The sequence below is a fragment of the Haliotis cracherodii genome, unplaced genomic scaffold (assembly GCF_022045235.1).
Source record: "Haliotis cracherodii isolate W230 unplaced genomic scaffold, xgHalCrac1.p SCAF_7, whole genome shotgun sequence".
Lineage (NCBI taxonomy): Eukaryota > Metazoa > Mollusca > Gastropoda > Lepetellida > Haliotidae > Haliotis > Haliotis cracherodii.
The window spans coordinates 56243730-56261711 of NW_027266330.1; the positions used below are offsets into that span (position 1 = coordinate 56243730).

At 39.7% G+C, this 17982-nt stretch overlaps 1 protein-coding gene across 1 annotated transcript in view; it reads left to right on the top strand.

Moving 5' to 3' along the window:
* LOC139447183 (integrator complex subunit 6-like) overlaps positions 1 to 16632 on the top strand; it is a 34238-nt gene extending 17606 nt beyond the window's left edge. Inside the window, exons 11-19 of the mRNA XM_071228396.1 lie at positions 113 to 207; positions 3682 to 3792; positions 5506 to 5585; positions 8045 to 8194; positions 8878 to 8981; positions 9327 to 9466; positions 9839 to 10073; positions 12820 to 13065; positions 14632 to 16632. Of these exons, the coding sequence (XP_071084497.1) occupies positions 113 to 207; positions 3682 to 3792; positions 5506 to 5585; positions 8045 to 8194; positions 8878 to 8981; positions 9327 to 9466; positions 9839 to 10073; positions 12820 to 13065; positions 14632 to 14837 (1367 nt within the window). The 3' untranslated portion in view covers positions 14838 to 16632. The remainder of the gene's footprint in view (positions 1 to 112; positions 208 to 3681; positions 3793 to 5505; positions 5586 to 8044; positions 8195 to 8877; positions 8982 to 9326; positions 9467 to 9838; positions 10074 to 12819; positions 13066 to 14631) is intronic.
* Positions 16633 to 17982: the final 1350 nt, after the last annotated feature.

Below are 17982 nucleotides of genomic sequence, written 5' to 3' on the forward strand. Positions count from 1 at the left end.
CAGATGTATTTTCCACTTTTTATTATTTCAGTCATGCAGCTATGTTGATTTTGTGTGAAATACAACTGTGTCTTTGATGCTTCTATAAATATTTAAATGTTTTCATCAACAGAGGAGCTGTTTAAAGTCCACAAATTAAAACCAACACCAAAATGGAGGCAACAGTTTGAGAACTACCTCAAGACTATGCCTGGTTACTATGCTGGGGTGAGTGCCTCTTTAGTTTACTGCATGCTGACTGATTGGTTGGTTGTTGTACTACATGCTGGCTGAGTGACTGCGTAACTGCGTAGCTATCCTAGAGTAGAGATCCTGACTGTATAACTATCCTAGAGTAGAGATCCTGACTGTATAGCTATCCTAGAGTAGATATCCTGACTGTATAACTATCCTAGAGTAGAGATCCTGACTGTATAACTATCCTAAAGTAGAGATCCTGACTGTATAACTATCCTAGAGTAGAGATCCTGACTGTATAGATATCCTAGAGTAGATATCCTGACTGTATAACTATCCTAGAGTAGATATCCTGACTGTATAACTATCCTAGAGTAGAGATCCTGACTGTATAGCTATCCTAGAGTAGAGATCCTGGCTTAGGGTAACTATCCTAAAGTAGCGATCCTGAATATATATAACTATCCTAAAGTAGCGATCCTGAATATATGTAACTATCCTAAAGTAGCGATCCTGAATATATGTAACTATCCTAAAGTAGCGATCCTGAATATATGTAACTATCCTAGAGTAGCGATCCTGAATATATGTAACTTTCCTAAAGTAGCGATCCTAAATATATGTAACTATCCTAAAGTAGCGATCCTGAATATATGTATCTAATCTAAAGTAGCGATTCTGAATATATGTAACTATCCTAAAGTAGCGATCCTGAATATATGTAACTATCCTAAAGTAGCGATCCTGAATATATGTAACTATCCTAAAGTAGCGATCCTGAATATATGTAACTATCCTAAAGTAGCGATCCTGAATATATGTATCTAATCAAAAGTAGCGATCCTGAATATATGTAACTATCCTAAAGTAGAGATCCTGAATATTTGTAACTATCCTAAAGTAGAGATCCTGAATATATGTAACTATCCTAAAGTAGCGATCCTGAATATATGTATCTAATCTAAAGTAGAGATCCTGAATATTTGTAACTATCCTTGAGTAGAGATCCTGAATATTTGTAACTATCCTAAAGTAGCGATCCTGAATATATGTATCTTTCCTAAAGTAGAGATCCTGACTATGTGTAACTATCCTAGAGTAGAGATCCTGACTATGTGTAACTATCCTAGAGTAGAGATCCTGACTATGTGTAACTATCCTAGAGTAGAGATCCTGAATATATGTATCTAATCTAAAGTAGAGATCCTGACTATATGTAACTATCCTTGTGTAGAGATCCTGAATATATGTAACTATCCTAGAGTAGAGATCCTGAATATATGTATCTAATCTAAAGTAGAGATCCTGACTATATGTAACTATCCTTGTGTAGAGATCCTGAATATATGTAACTATCCTAAAGTAGAGATCCTGAATATATGTAACTATCCTAGAGTAGAGATCCTGACTATGATTAACTATCCTAGAGTAGAGATCCTGAATATATGTAACTATCCTAGAGTAGAGATCCTGACTATATGTAACTATCCTAGAGTAGAGATCCTGACTATATGTAACTATCCTAGAGTAGAGATCCTGAATATATGTAACTATCCTAAAGTAGAGATCCTGACTATATGTAACTATCCTAGAGTAGAGATCCTGACTGTGTGTAACTATCCTAGAGTAGAGATCCTGAATATATGTAACTATCCTAAAGTAGAGATCCTGAATATTTGTAACTATCCTTGAGTAGCGATCCTGAATATATGTAACTATACTAAAGTAGAGATCCTGACTATATGTAACTATCCTAGAGTAGAGATCCTGACTATATGTAACTATCCTTGTGTAGAGATCCTGAATATATGTAACTATCCTAGAGTAGAGATCCTGAATATATGTAACTATCCTAGAGAAGAGATCCTGACTATATGTAACTATCCTAGAGTAGAGATCCTGACTATATGTAACTATCCTAAAGTAGAGATCCTGACTATATGTAACTATCCTAGAGTAGAGATCCTGAATATATGTAACTATCCTAAAGTAGAGATCCTGACTATATGTAACTATCCTAGAGTAGAGATCCTGAATATATGTAACTATCCTAAAGTAGCGATCCTGAATATATGTATCTAATCAAAAGTAGCGATCCTGAATATATGTAACTATCCTAAAGTAGAGATCCTGAATATTTGTAACTATCCTAAAGTAGAGATCCTGAATATATGTAACTATCCTAAAGTAGCGATCCTGAATATATGTATCTAATCTAAAGTAGAGATCCTGAATATTTGTAACTATCCTTGAGTAGAGATCCTGAATATTTGTAACTATCCTAAAGTAGCGATCCTGAATATATGTATCTTTCCTAAAGTAGAGATCCTGACTATGTGTAACTATCCTAGAGTAGAGATCCTGACTATGTGTAACTATCCTAGAGTAGAGATCCTGACTATGTGTAACTATCCTAGAGTAGAGATCCTGACTGTGTGTAACTATCCTAGAGTAGAGATCCTGAATATATGTAACTATCCTAAAGTAGAGATCCTGAATATTTGTAACTATCCTTGAGTAGCGATCCTGAATATATGTAACTATACTAAAGTAGAGATCCTGACTATATGTAACTATCCTAGAGTAGAGATCCTGACTATATGTAACTATCCTTGTGTAGAGATCCTGAATATATGTAACTATCCTAGAGTAGAGATCCTGAATATATGTAACTATCCTAGAGAAGAGATCCTGAATATATGTAACTATCCTAGAGTAGAGATCCTGACTATATGTAACTATCCTAAAGTAGAGATCCTGACTATATGTAACTATCCTAGAGTAGAGATCCTGAATATATGTAACTATCCTAAAGTAGAGATCCTGACTATATGTAACTATCCTAGAGTAGAGATCCTGAATATATGTATCTAATCTAAAGTAGAGATCCTGACTATATGTAACTATCCTTGTGTAGAGATCCTGAATATATGTAACTATCCTAGAGTAGAGATCCTGAATATATGTATCTAATCTAAAGTAGAGATCCTGACTATATGTAACTATCCTTGTGTAGAGATCCTGAATATATGTAACTATCCTAGAGTAGAGATCCTGAATATATGTAACTATCCTAGAGTAGTGATCCTGACTATGATTAACTATCCTAGAGTAGAGATCCTGAATATATGTAACTATCCTAGAGTAGAGATCCTGACTATATGTAACTATCCTAGAGTAGAGATCCTGACTATATGTAACTATCCTAGAGTAGAGATCCTGAATATATGTAACTATCCTAAAGTAGAGATCCTGACTATATGTAACTATCCCAGAGTAGAGATCCTGACTATATGTAACTATCCTAGAGTAGAGATCCTGAATATTTGTAACTATCCTTGTGTAGAGATCCTGAATATATGTAACTATCCTTGTGTAGAGATCCTGAATATTTGTAACTATCCTTGTGTAGAGATCCTGAATATATGTACCGGTAACTATCCTAGAGTAAGAAAGGTGCAGTGTTTGTGGTAATTCCTTCATGATATGTGTCCTCCTCTGCAGCCATTACGCCGGGCGATGGCCAGGATGGGTGCGGCGAACCTCGTCCCTGACAACATGGACAACTGCCTCAGCTACAGCGTCATCACCTACCTCAAGAAACTTAAAAACCAGGTACTTCGCACGCAAATACGATGTCCTAATTTTGACATTTTTATTGGCAGTCAAAACCGAGGCGGAGTGTAACTAACTTATTAACCATCTAAAAGCTGGAAGTACCAAAAGTATAAGAAAATATCTGGATACCTTACAATGAAATAATACAATAGTCACAGTATAAATCAAATTCGATGACAGCAAGCGAGAGAAAGATCATGTGCAGCAAGCATACAACTGAAGTCATGACATGTAAGATTAAACTCTTTCATCACCTGCCCCAGGGGCTCAGTGGGAAAACAGTGGGTTATTATAGTAAACATGACTTGTGAGGTTGCAGGTTCAATTCACATCATGGAATTTTTATGTAAAAAATCAACATTAGGAGCATATCAAAAGGCTGTTTATACAGTTCAGCTGTAAAACCATTTCAGCAGGTCTCACTTGAAAGTAGGACCTCTCACAAGGTTAGGATTAGATAGCAAGATACCTACAATACTATAGCCCAAAGGTGCAGTGGGTTTAGGATTCTAGATAAAGCCCTTGGTAATCCAGGTGTTGTTCTGAAGGTGCAAAATTTTGTCACAATCACTGATCACAATAACATTTTAAAACGGTGGCACAGGGACCTTTGCATAGCACACGTATTTTTAATCAGTAAAGTTAAGCACTGTTTTAGCACATGTCTCTTTTGGTAAGTTTCTTTGTACGATACCTATGAAGATCCGGGTTAGAATCCATCTTGAGCATGCTTCAGCAACCCATGCTTGTTGTAAAAGGCGACTAACGGGATCGGGTGGTCAGGCTCACTGACTTGGTTGATGCATATCATGGATCCCAATTGCGTGGATCGATGCTCATGATAATAATCACTGGATTGTCTGGTCCAGACTCGATTATTTACAGACCACCGTCATATAGCTGGAATATTGCTGAGTGCGGCGTTAAACAACAAACAAACCAACCAACCATCTTGAGCAACCCATTCTGTCAAAGGCGACTATGCCTGTCATAATCAGCGACTAATGGGATCGGGTGGTCAGGCTCGCTGACTTGGTGGATACATATCATCACATCCCAGTTGCGTAGATGGATGCTCATGGTGTCAATCACTGGATTGTCTGTCCCAGACTTGATTATTTCCGGACCACCGTCATATAGATGGAAAATGCTGAGTGCAGTGTTAATCAACAATGCACAAACAAACAAACAAACAAAACCTTGTACGAAATATGCCTCTTTACAACAGTGAATGAGATGGTTATGTGGCTGTTTACCTTCTAGCATCTCACAGGCAGCTTTGGTTGTGTACTCCATTGACCAGAGTAATAATAAAGCACTTGGATCATGCTTTTGGTGTGGATTTGGCACTTTATGATTATGCACATCATTATTGTCGTTGTTGTTAATGGTTGTATGGGGGCACGGGTGGCCCAGTCGTCTACGGCGCCGCGTTTCGCTGTGCAGAGTTGCGTCCCTTTGGCACGCCAGAAACCTATGATTGTGGGTTCAAATCCCGGTTCACCCCGATTATGTTTCTAGGTTTGTCAGCACCATACCCGTGCTCGTGGGTTTCACCGAAGTGGTAAACGTCTGAGACCTGCATCACTTCGTGCTTTCCTCCCACATTAAGCTGACACGCTGTGATATAACTGGAATAATGTTAAAAGCGGCGTTGAACCCAACTCACTCACTCACTCACTAATGGTTGTATGTCTCTTATCCCATCAGGCCAAGATAGAAATGGACAGGCTGATCGCCTCAGTGGGTCAGAAGCCACAACACAATGAAGGAATCAAAGTCAGCTCCAGGTGAGTTATTTACTGCCCAAATCTTTTAATAGTACCTGATGGTCTGGGGGTCTTTAATTTACTGTGAAGAAATTTGAATCCAATGGAACTGTTGTATCAAGTTCCAAGATTTTTTCAAGGATTTCAAACAAAGTGCCCTTGGCAGGTAAATTAGGAAAAATCATTATTTAGTTCAAAATCGAATTTTTAGAAAGTTCATATTTTCTTAATTTCATAGGTATTTTAACACTAATGTGAAATTAAGCCTTTTTCCTCTTTATTTGCCCTGTTATCAGTGAAAATCAAATCACCACGACCAAGACATTACGTTAGTTAGAACTACTCTGACATGAATTTTATACCTATTTGGGAATTTTTATGTGCATTTGCTGCGGACTCGGGCTCTAAATACAACACTGTGTTCCGTCCATTATCTATGCAGAATGTACTTCTTCCCAAAGGAAATGAAGCTCTTTCAAGATCATAGCACTTAGCTGTCATGGGATCACTGTGTAGAGTTGTATCCCTTGTCTGGAGGAGGATCCACTGATTGTGGGGTCATTATCCTTGGTTTGTCACTATCATGCCCGTTATTTATTTTACCGAAGCGGTTAACAACTACGGCCTGTGTCTTGTTAAGGGGCAGTGTAGTTGCCTAGTTGGTAAAGCGTTCGCTTGTCATGCCGAAGACACTGGGTTCAGTACCCCTAGGTAAATTGTGTAAAGCCAATTTCTGGTGTCTCCCTGCTCCCCTTGCTCTGATACTGCCATCTTCCTGAGGCAAGGGAGTTAACTGACTTTAAAAGTCCAGTTTCCACCCTTGCCGAACTAGGCTGGAATTCATGGGCTCGATCGTAGCGCCACCATTGGCTATTACCAGTTACGTCCCTTCTTAACCTGTCCTATGGACCAATCAGATTCCACCTCTCGTATCACTTGCGTTTGCTTCACACAGATAATCAAGTTCTATATCGTGATGAAACGGGTCTTACATCCCGATATGCTTCAAATCACGTGAGCACCTTGATTCCAAGATTTGGAAAATGTCTGCTGACAACGAGTTAGCGGTGTACATGCTTTGCAAATACTGCAATCGACCAAAATCTACACGGCAGTTTACGAACCGGATTTGATTTCGGTGCGCGATTTTGTTAGGATTATGCATAGACTCGTTAGTCCAGCCAAAATCTAACTCCATAATACCAGCCTAGTTCGGTAAGGGTGGAAACTGACTTGTATAGTCAGTTTACTCTCTTGCCTCGGGAAGATGTTATACTGCTTGCATAATGCTGAACGTGGCATAAGATCACTCACTTACTCCTACAGCTAAACTGTTGTGATATAGCTGAAACAGTGTTCAAAGTCGTGCTATTCCCAACTCACTCACTCATAGTGTGTCTTTAACACACCATCATTATAGGTAATATGGGCCACCTGTGGCCCAGTCGTCTAATTCTCTACAATTTGCTCTGCAGAGTTGTGCCCCTTTGGCACCCCAGAAGCCTATGATTGTGAGTTCACATCCTGGTTCACCTCAATTATGTTCTAGGTTTGTCAGCACCATACCCTGCTTGTGGGTTTCACCAAAGTGGTCAACATCAGACCTGCATAACTTCGGGCTTTCCTCCCACATTAGGCTGTGATATAACTGGAACACTGTTCAAAGTGATGTTAGACCCAACTCACACACTCATGGGTAAAATTGCAAAACAGGTTCCAAATAAGTGTTTGGAGTTGGAGAGCTAAGATCATTTTATGGAGAAGTAATGGCGACAGGTGACCTGAAGATGACATGGGGCAGTGTTTCAAATAATTTAAAAACCCAACAAGACCTATAAGTGTTGCCTGCCTTCTTCAAATTTACCTGCCCACATTCAGACATTATAAATATTGAAAAGAAATATTGAAAAGTAAGAGACAAATATTGAAAAGTAAGAGAAAAATATTAAAAAGTAAGAGAAAGTAAGATACAAATATTGAAAAGTAAGAGAAAAGTAAGAGACAAATATTGAGAATTAAGAGACAAAATATTGAAAAGTAAGAGACAAATATTGAAAAGTAAGTGACAAATATTGAAAAGTAAGAGAAAGTAAGATACAAATATTGAAAAGTAAGAGACAAATATTGATAAGTAAGATAAAAATATTGAAAAGTAAGAGAAAGTAAGATAAAAATATTGAAAAGTAAGAGAAAGTAAGATAGAAATATTGAAAAGTAAGATAGAAATATTGAAAAGTAAGATAGAAATATTGAAAAGTAAGAGACAAATATTGAAAAGTAAGAGATAAATAATGTAAACAATTACTTGAGAATGTAAAAGAAGGTATAATAAAACTGAATACGTAAGTAGTCTTAAAATTATATGCCAGACAGTTGGGCTGGTGGACGAAAGAAAATTTTATTGCAGCCCAGCCACAGGCAGGCAGGCAGGCAGTTATTTCGGACACTGACATTGGGTCATGTTGATGCTTCTGTTTCAGGAGTCAGACGTCAGTGCTACAGAGGAAGGACTTCAACCAGTTGATGCAGAACCTGGGAGGCAACATGGCGTGGCTGAAGCAGGACCTACAGGAGTACACCACGTTCAGCATCGCCGTGCCCGACCGGGGCATCAAACCTCAGTTCTACAGGTGAGTGATCACTGCCACCAGGTTGTGATGTGAGGTGAAGTGATTCACTCAATCCTGGGCGATGTGCAGCCTTGTGGTGGAAGCGCTTGATTGTCTCACTGAAGGTCTGGGTTCGATTCCCCACATGGGTACAGTATGGGAGACCATGGTTGGTGTCACCCGTTGTGATATGCCAAATATTGCTGAAAGCTGTAACAAACTATTCACTCACTCACTCACTCACTCACTCACTCACTCACTCACTCACTCACCGCCTCCTTGGTCTAGTGCTAGAGCTTCCACCTGGAGGACGGAAGGTCGTGGGTTCAATCCCCGACCGTGTCATACCAAAAGATGTTAAACAATGGTACTTGTTGTTACCCTGCCTTGCACTCGGTATTAAGGGGCTCAAACAAGGACTGGTCGTCTCCGCCTCCCTTATCACTAGCGTCCGCCCAGAAAGCGGAAGGTCCGGGGTTCGATCCCCGGCCGCGTCATACCAAAAGAAGTAATAAGATGGTACTTGTTGTTACCCTGTCTGGCGCTCGGCATTAAGGGGCTAAAACAAGGACTGGTCGGCTCGGAGTCGGTATACTGTGTCTGAGTGGGGTATTCATGTTTAACTGTGGCATGGTATCTCAGTGAGCTAGCACTACAAAATCAGCATCAGTAGTACATCGACTAGTTCATGTTTTGTGTTTCAGGAACCCATACGATATTCCAAGGAAAAGTCTGCTTGATCAGGTGACGCGGATGAGAACAAACTTCCTTCAGTCTTCCTACACCAACACAAAACTCTGTGATGAAGGTGAGTGGTCCTACGCCAACACAAAACTCATTCATATCATTTAACATACCAGTGAATTTGCATCTCTTCACCCAGCTGGAAATGGGTACCAAGTAGGATGAATTGGTGATGTGAATACAAAATGCAATTGGAATAATCTGATCTGTTGACCAAGGTAATTATGTGATTGTCTTTAAGCATTTTTGATGATGATGATGATGATGATGATGATGATGATGGTGATTTACAGTTTACCAGTGTGATGGACTTTGAGAATATTGAATAATGATGAAGATGATGGTTGATGATGATGATGATGATGATGATGATGATGATGTTCACATTGCTTGCATTCCCCTGCTTCAGACAATCTACACAGTGTGCCGGTCGGGCAGATGGGGAACTATCAGGAGTATCTCAAGAGGCAGCCCCCCGCCCTGCGAGAGTTGGAGAGTTCGCCTGTCAGATTACACATGTTTGGAAATCCATTTAAAGTCAATAAATCAGTGAGTAACAAATACTGGAAAATAACCTTCATACAGTATGTATTTAGAGATGAAATGACCCGTAAATACTCATCTTCAGCAACCCTGACTTGCCGTAAAAGGCGACTATGCTTGTCGTAAGAGGCGACTAACGGGATCGGGTGGTCAGGCTCGCTGACTTGGTTGAAGCATGTCATTGGTCCCAATTCCGTTGATAGATGCTCATGATGTCAATCACTGGATTGTTTGGTCCAGACTCGATTATTCACAGAACGCCGTCATATACCTGTAATATTGCTGAGTGCGGCATTAAACAACAAACAAACAAAGCAATATTTACAGACTGCAGTCATATAGCTGGAATATTGAGTGCCTTTTCATTTGTTCTTTCAGAACCAGAACACTTTCATGGTGGACGAGGCAGAAGAAGCCATGTTCGGGACTCAGACACGAAACAAGCGGTCGTCCGAGAGCCCTCCTCCATCACCCGGGCCTAAGAAGAGAAAGGCGGGCCCGTTGCCACGAGAACTGTCGGTCCAGCAACTGATAACACCACCACCATCACCGGTCCCTGATAGCCCGGAAGAAGAGAAAATGGAGACGGATGAAACACAGGAACAAATGCTGGGTAGGTGCCAGAGAAATAATGGATCTCTGTGAGATAGTCACTATTTCACACTATACACAGCACAGGTTACAATTCAGTTGACAGCCTCCGTGGTCTAGTGGTAGAACGTCCGCCCTGAGAGCAGAAGGTCGGGGTTTGATCCCTGACCATGTCATACCAAAAGACGTTAAAAGATGGTACGTGTTGTTACCCTGTCTGGTGCTTGGCATTAAAGGGCTAAAACAAGGATTGGTCGGCTCGGAGTCAGTATACTGTGTCTGAGTGGGGTATTCATGTTAAACTGTGGCATGGTATCTCATTGAGCTAGCACTATAAATCGGTGTCAGTCCGGACTAGTACAAGCAGCCACACAAACACACACGTACATGCACGTCGCTATATAAGTGCAATAATCTTGGACCTGACGTTAAACCCCATTTCACCTCACCTACAAATCAGTGACGTTAAGCCACATTAGTGGCAGAGAGTAGTTGAATGGGTGACCGCGTTCGTCAGCTTGACTCCGGAGAGTTTCTAGGGCTTCGGTCCTGCCCCACACTGAAGCACTTGTTGTGCATGTGTCGCCTTTGGCCATTGACTTTGTTCGAAATGTGCCTCTGTTCACCCAGCAGTGAATGGGTACCCGGTAGGATGATATGGTAATGACTGTTAACCTTCTAGCACCTCCCAGGTAGCTTGGGTTGCATACTGCCCAGGGAGCTGAGAATGAAATTCAAGTGTACACTGATCCATTGAAGGGGATAATAATGTTGTGCTTTGAGCATGCTTTATAGTGAGAATTTGGCAATTGATGATGATTATTATTAAAAAAAATTTTATCGTTATTTTTATTATTATTTTTGTTATTATTATGTTCCCCCATCACTTGTGAATAGTGAGCACATTATGCAGCTTTTCTTTTTGGCACTATTTTTAACCAATGAATTTGGCTGCTTATGATGATGATTATTTTTTATTTTTTTATTTTTATCATTATTTATATCATTATTTTTATCATTTTTATCATTATTTTATTATTATTATCATTATTTTTATGTTCCCCCATCACATGTGAATAGTGAGCACTTGATGCAGCTTTTCTTTTTGGCACTATTTTTCACCAATGAATCAAGCAATTCTTACCAGAGGGAAAACAGCAGGTGCCCGACCTGTTGGCCTGATACCATAGAAAATATTGAGGCTGAGAAGTAGGAATCGTATTGACCTTACAGATATCATTACAAAATGTCTTGTTGACTTTGTTTAAGAATTTGACTTGCTTCAATTTCATCAAATTTGGAAGGTTTCAAAATTTGATACAATATTCAAAATTTGATGCAATATTCAAAATTATTTTGACAGTGGGATGGATGTGTTAGGTATTGTGTATAACAACTGTTGGAGCTGTTGAATCCATTTCTACAGGTGTGTTGCTCTGTAGGAGGCGTTACTAAACAAATTCTTGTATCAAGCTACATCAAGTACAGTGCTTGTTTCATGATCTAAAGGGGTGGTCGGGTAGCCTAGTGGTTAAAGCGTCACGCCGAAGACCCGGGTTCGATTCCCGACATAGGTACAATGTGTGAAGCCCATTTCTGGTGTCCCCCGCCGTGATATTGCTGGAATATTGCTAAAAGCGGCATAAAATCGAACTCACTCACTCATGATCTCATGATCTAAAGTTCTTCAAAAACAGTAGCTTCAATTGTAAAGTTAATGATTACTTTTTCGGTAGATTTGAATAATGTATATTTAGCTGTTCATTGTTTGGATTTGTTTCATATGAATTTTCCCAGCTTAATAAGATGAATCAAGTTTAATTAAATTGAAATTAGTGGATAACATTTTTACTATCTACAGAATGATAAAAATGATTTTTTGAATCTGTTTCCACTTAATTTCCTGTATGGGGTTTAAACACATACATTCAAGGGAAGTAACTCTGAATGTTACTATTTGATTGTGATTAATTTCTTCATACGACAGTAGATGCTAAATACTTGGCCAAGTCTTTAATCGTACAAGCAGGATGTTGAAACAAAATACACGTCAGGACAAGAGGTAACAGTCATAATATTTAATGTACCGTTGGATAACAGGTTTTCAGACGATTACTCAACCTATAATGGGGGTTGTGCATCACACAAACATTGTAAATACTCAGATAATGGCTTCTTTTTAAGATAAAATTGTTTTTTATAATTGAATGAGATGTTTTACCGTTGTTCATGTGATTAGAGAGAAAACTGTGTGTTTCTTAAGCATCCGAAAAACTCATAACACGGGGATACTGTATAAAACAACAACACATTATTCAAAAACAAACCAATGGTTAAGATTTTTAGACTTCAAGGATGTTTTGTGATAACTGGGTTTTTGAACAACTGGACCTAGCTGTGTAGAGTGCATGCATAGCATCATTACTTGAGTGAATGCTCATCCCTAAAGATCCGGGGTAGAATAGGTCTTCAGCAACCCATGCTTGTCGTAAAAGGTGACTATGCTTGTCGTAAAAGGCGACTAACAGGATCAGGTGGTCAGGCTCGCTGACTTGGTCGATACATGTCATCGCATCCCAATTTCGTGGATCGATGCTCACGGTGTCGATCACTGGATTGTCTGGTCCAGACTCGAATATTTACAAACCGCCGTCACATACCTGGAATATTGCCGAGTGCAGCATTAAACAAATAAACAAACAAACAAACATGAATGCTCAGAGAGCTTTGTTGGTGGTGAAATATTGATGTGATTGTTTTGTGTGCAGAAGACCGGCCCCTGCAGATAGTGCTTGATAGTGATGATGGTTCCCCAGAGAAAGTCAAAAGTGCTGAAAAAACAAACAATCATGTGGGTGAAGACCACAATCATTCGAATAATGTGGACGCTAAAGTGACGAACAATATCGATCATGGAAACAAGATTGGAAATTCCCGGCGTGAAGCCGCTGTGTGCAGTCATAACTCCAAGCTCCGCATCTCCCTGGTGAGGGAGGTCAAACGGCCGGGGAAAAGTAAGTTCTGGAATTTCTTTACTCATTTGTTAAAATATTTCAATTTATGACGATTGAAAACGTCCTTTGTTTTGTTGCGCTACAATCTAATTAAAATCTGAAATTGGTGCTCGTTACCGCTGCACAAAGATCTGAGGATGGCCCATTACAGGTCACATCAGGTCAACCTTTCATGTGACCAATCAGTGTGTCACTTGCGAGATTTTGAAATGAAAGTCCGAATGTGTTTTCTAATCGTGCAGACCGCCTCCGTGGTCTAGTAGTAGAGCGTCCTCCCAGAGAGCGGAAGGTCCGGGGTTCGATCCCCGGCCACACCACACCAAAAGACGTTAAAAGTTGGTACTTGGTTACCCTGTCTGGCCTTCGGCATTGGGGGGCTAAAACAAGGACTGGTCGGCTCGGAGTCAGCATATTGTGTCTGAGTAGGGTATTCATGTTAAACTGCGGCATGGTATCTCAGTGAGCTAGCACTATAAATCAGCATCAGTCCAGCCTAGTACAAGCAGCCACACAAACAAACACACACACGTGCATGCACATCTCTATATAAGTGCAATAATCTTGGACGCGACGTTAAACCCCATTTCACCTCATCACACCTAATCATGCAATCTTAAGGTTAACATTCTGAATGACAGCGATGGGCTGTATGACTGATTCCAAATGCTAGACATTTGAAACGAAAGAGACTTTCCATATCTCATGGGAAGAACTGCCATAAAATCTTTGCCATCGTTTAGACATTCCTGAATTTCTTTTGTTCAGTTTTCAAATGTATTGCGAACTATGCCAAAATATTTTTCAAAGCTAGTCTGGAATGGAAGTTGCCATTTTGAAACTAGCACCCTGAAGCTTGAGAAAGCTGCTTTCTGATTGGTAAATGTAGACTTCTTGTTAAGTCATTCATTGGTTGGTCGTCCTGACATTACCTGTAATGGGATGTCCTCATAGTGAGCCCTAAGATGCCATTGATTCAGCAGGATTTGAAATTGGTTTAGACTGAGTCAGTTCGTCTAATGTTAAAGGTATCCGGTAGCTATGTCCTTATTTGATACCATTTTTGGTCTAGAAAATGTTTCGGGTTAATCACTGCTGCTGGAGATCAATCTTCCCAAGGGAGTAAACTGACTTTAAAAGTCAAGTTTCCACGGGCCAATGGTCCATCAGTTACCGTATTCGAATTAGTAAGCGCCCCGCTCTAATAAGCGCCCACGTCGATATTCGCTAATATATTGGCCAGTGAACAATCCTAATTAGCACCCCTTCCGATTGATCAATGTACACAAGACTTATATATTCGCGTAAAATACACACTCATCTGTTATATGCACACTTAATTATGGGCAATTAAATTCTGGAAAAATATATCTGTCGTACATAAACATTTCAGGCTGTCAGCATAAACCATGAAACTCTGTTTTTTTTTCACTAAAATAATATTCTAATAAGAGCTCCCTATATCTAATTTTGAGAGCGCCCTGGGCGATTATTATGGTAAATCAACCCCTAACGTCATGATTCTTGGTCTGCAGCAGTTCTATAGTATTCGTGTATGTCGTGTTTCAGATTACGATGGTATATTTTCCCTGCTGAACACAATCCAGGGAGGGCTGGATGCTCGGTGCTCGTTAGTCAGGGACGTGATTCACGAAGCGGCAAGATTTAAGAAGAAAGTGCTAATCAAGATGTTGGAACAGTTTGTGGACACCATGGTGCAAGGCGAACCAAAGAGGGAGAGAATGAACTCGTTATCTGTACCTCATGCAAGGTGACAGATTTTGTGGTTGCCATAGCAACATTTACCTGTGATATTTTAGCAAAGACATGCAATTCTAGGAATTCTTTCCCTTTATGGATGGATCTCGTTATGTGAATTTTGTGATCGAATGTTTTTTGTGTTGTCTGCCATCTTCATCATAATCAGGACTGACATCATCGCAAGAGGATTGAATGCTTCACAGGAGGACTAAACACTTGACAAGAAGACACATTGCTAGATTCAGGGGTGCCCTGGATTGGACGAATATGCTGGTTTCCAAGACAACTGCTTGTAAAACATTTATTTCTTTTCAACTGGTTATGAGAAATTATGAAATGTCATGCTTCTCATTTGGCTTGTGATAAGAATATTTGCTATACAAAGCTGTAAAAAATTTAAAAAGAACTTGCACTTGTCTTGCAAACTTTCTGTGAGTTGCCATTGTCTTGCAAAGTTTGTGATTTGCAGTTGTCTTGCAAACTTTCTGTGATTTCAAGTTGGCACTTGTCCTATTGAAATATTTCAGTTGTCAGACCCTGCGGATTCCTCTTTGATACAAAACAATCATCGCCATTAGAACATCGTAAATCCCATCATTCATAAACAAGAATCACAATTCATCCAGCTAATAACTTGAATCACGACATTAATACAAGAGCATTTTGCTTCTGGTAAATCAAGCCAGCATGAGCATCCAATAGGCTTCAATATCCATTACAGACAAGCAGGATCAGATGTGTAAAAAATGCTTGAGTCATATTTCACCTCGGGATTTCTATTTTTAAGAAATTTTTGTGCTACATATCACAGCTGAAGGCTTCGCCTCAAGAAACAGGGCTAGTGGTGGCCCAGCAGTCTAAGCGAAACAAACGTATGATCAGGGTTCGAGTCCCAGATGTGTCATGATGGTTTCTAGGTTTGTCAGCACCATACCCATGCTTTTGGGTTTCAGGGTAAACATCTGAGACCTGCATCACTTCTGGCTTTCCTCACACACCAAGCTGACCGAAATACTGTTACAGACAGACAGACAGACAGACAGACATACATGAATGAGACAGTTTTTTGTTTTTCTTTCGGATCAATGACCCTGGATATGTGTAGTCCTTTCAGAAACATGCCAACACATCCAACGTAAATGGTCAGATCTCAGACCTAGAGCATGCAGTTGGTAGGGTGTTCTCTCATCCCACTTGAGCAATGGGTTCAATCCCCATATGGAAATAATTCTATGGTATCCCTCACTCCAATAGTGCTTGTACCCAGTTAAGGGTTCTTGTCAGTTCAAGTTTGTTGCTTTGTCAGGTACTAGTATGAGGCTTGTTTCATCCACAATCTCATTAATATCTGATTGTGTACTCCAATTTAATACCCGTCTATCAAAATGTTATAAACCGTCCCTAGGTGACATCAGGTGGATTTGATATGATCAGCTGGTTCTTCTTCATGTAAACAGCTGCAGTTCTGCTGATATTGCTCACACACTCTTGGTATGTGTGTGTGAATCATTCGGAGCAGCTTCTGAAAATGAATGTAAATGAACAGTTCCAAATGGATAACAATAAAGGCTGCACCGTGGTGTGGGTATTTTAGACCCTGTTATTTCAGTCCTACATTCAATGACATAAGAATTTCATTTCTCCAGCACCAAAAATTAGTAAATTTGCTTAAAAAGTACTGTCCAAGGCCGCTAGTATGGAAATGAAGCCACTTTTGTTAGAAACTTTTCATCCAACTAAAACATCCATCATCATTCCTTTTTATTGCATGGTCAGTTTGTTTAGGTTCACCTGGTGTGAGGGGGCCCGGGGTGGCCAAGTCGTCTAAAGCCCAATTCACTGTGCAGAGTTGCGTCCCTTGGGCACGCCAGAAACCTATGATTGTGGATTCGAATCTGGTTCGCCTCTATTATGTTTCTAGGTTTGTCAGCACCATACCAGTGCTCGTGGGTTTCACCGAAGTGGTAAACGTCTAAGGCCTGCATCACTTCGGGCTTTCCTCCCACATTAAGCTGACACGCCGTGATATAACTGGAATACTGTTCAAAGCGGCGTTAAACCCAACTCACTCACTCGCCTGATGTGACCTGGTTTGTCAGATCGTGATGGAGAGAGGTATCAAATCGGAATACCAATCTGATACGAATGAGATGTTTCTCCATGTAGCAAAGTAGTGGGTTAAGTCTCCCACCAGATCACTATGGCCAGTAATAACATTGCCAGATGTTTTGTCAATCAAAGCTATGAAAGTTTAAATTTAGACTCTTATGAGGTTCCACTTAGAAACGCCCATTTTACAATTCAAACTGTCACAATGTTGCCACAACTTTTCCCTATGAAATATGTCTATAAAATATATAGGCAGCTGCTATGTGTTAAATACAGTTAATCCACTGGTCATTCTTGTGGTTTAGTAACAAGATTGTAAGAGAAGCTAGTCCATCCAGATTATGTTTTTCTTGGACTAGCAGAAAGGTGGTCATGGCGTAAACTGCCATAAAATCTAAACTGGAATTATTGTCACATGTATGTAACAGTGGAGAAATAAAATCATGCTAGATCAAATTCAGAGGTATTATTTTCAGACTGGACTGTAACCTGATATCATTGGTCAGTTTAACAATGAAATATCTGATGAAATATCTGATCATTTGATCTTACTAACACGTTAGTCCAATAATCTCGAAGAATCCTCCTCCTGAAATGGAATATATTGTAGCTGATGTTGAAAGTTGGAGTTATGCTATGTTGACGTTTTCATAGGCCTGTGTATTGGAATTTTTTTTATATTACGATATGTATTGTGATATGTTTGGAACTAAAGCGTTTGACACTGATTGTACATGCTGATCCTATTTCTACATAAATAGTAGTAAGTATTACGCAGCATGGTCAGTCAGCCATGTTGTAACCATGGATACAGGGGAGATAACTTGAGAAAAACAACACTTCCATATTTTTGCCACTGTGTCAATGAATTTTGAAGGGAAACCATTTGGGAATATATTTCTGTGTAGACTTTAGGTTAAGCAATACAAATGGTGAAAAATTTGATGTTTTTTACCTAATATACCAGAAACAGAAAAATATTTCAAAACATACCCTTTGAAAAGTGGATTTCAGTATACTGGTAACATCCTGCAGTCCTAGTTTCTATTA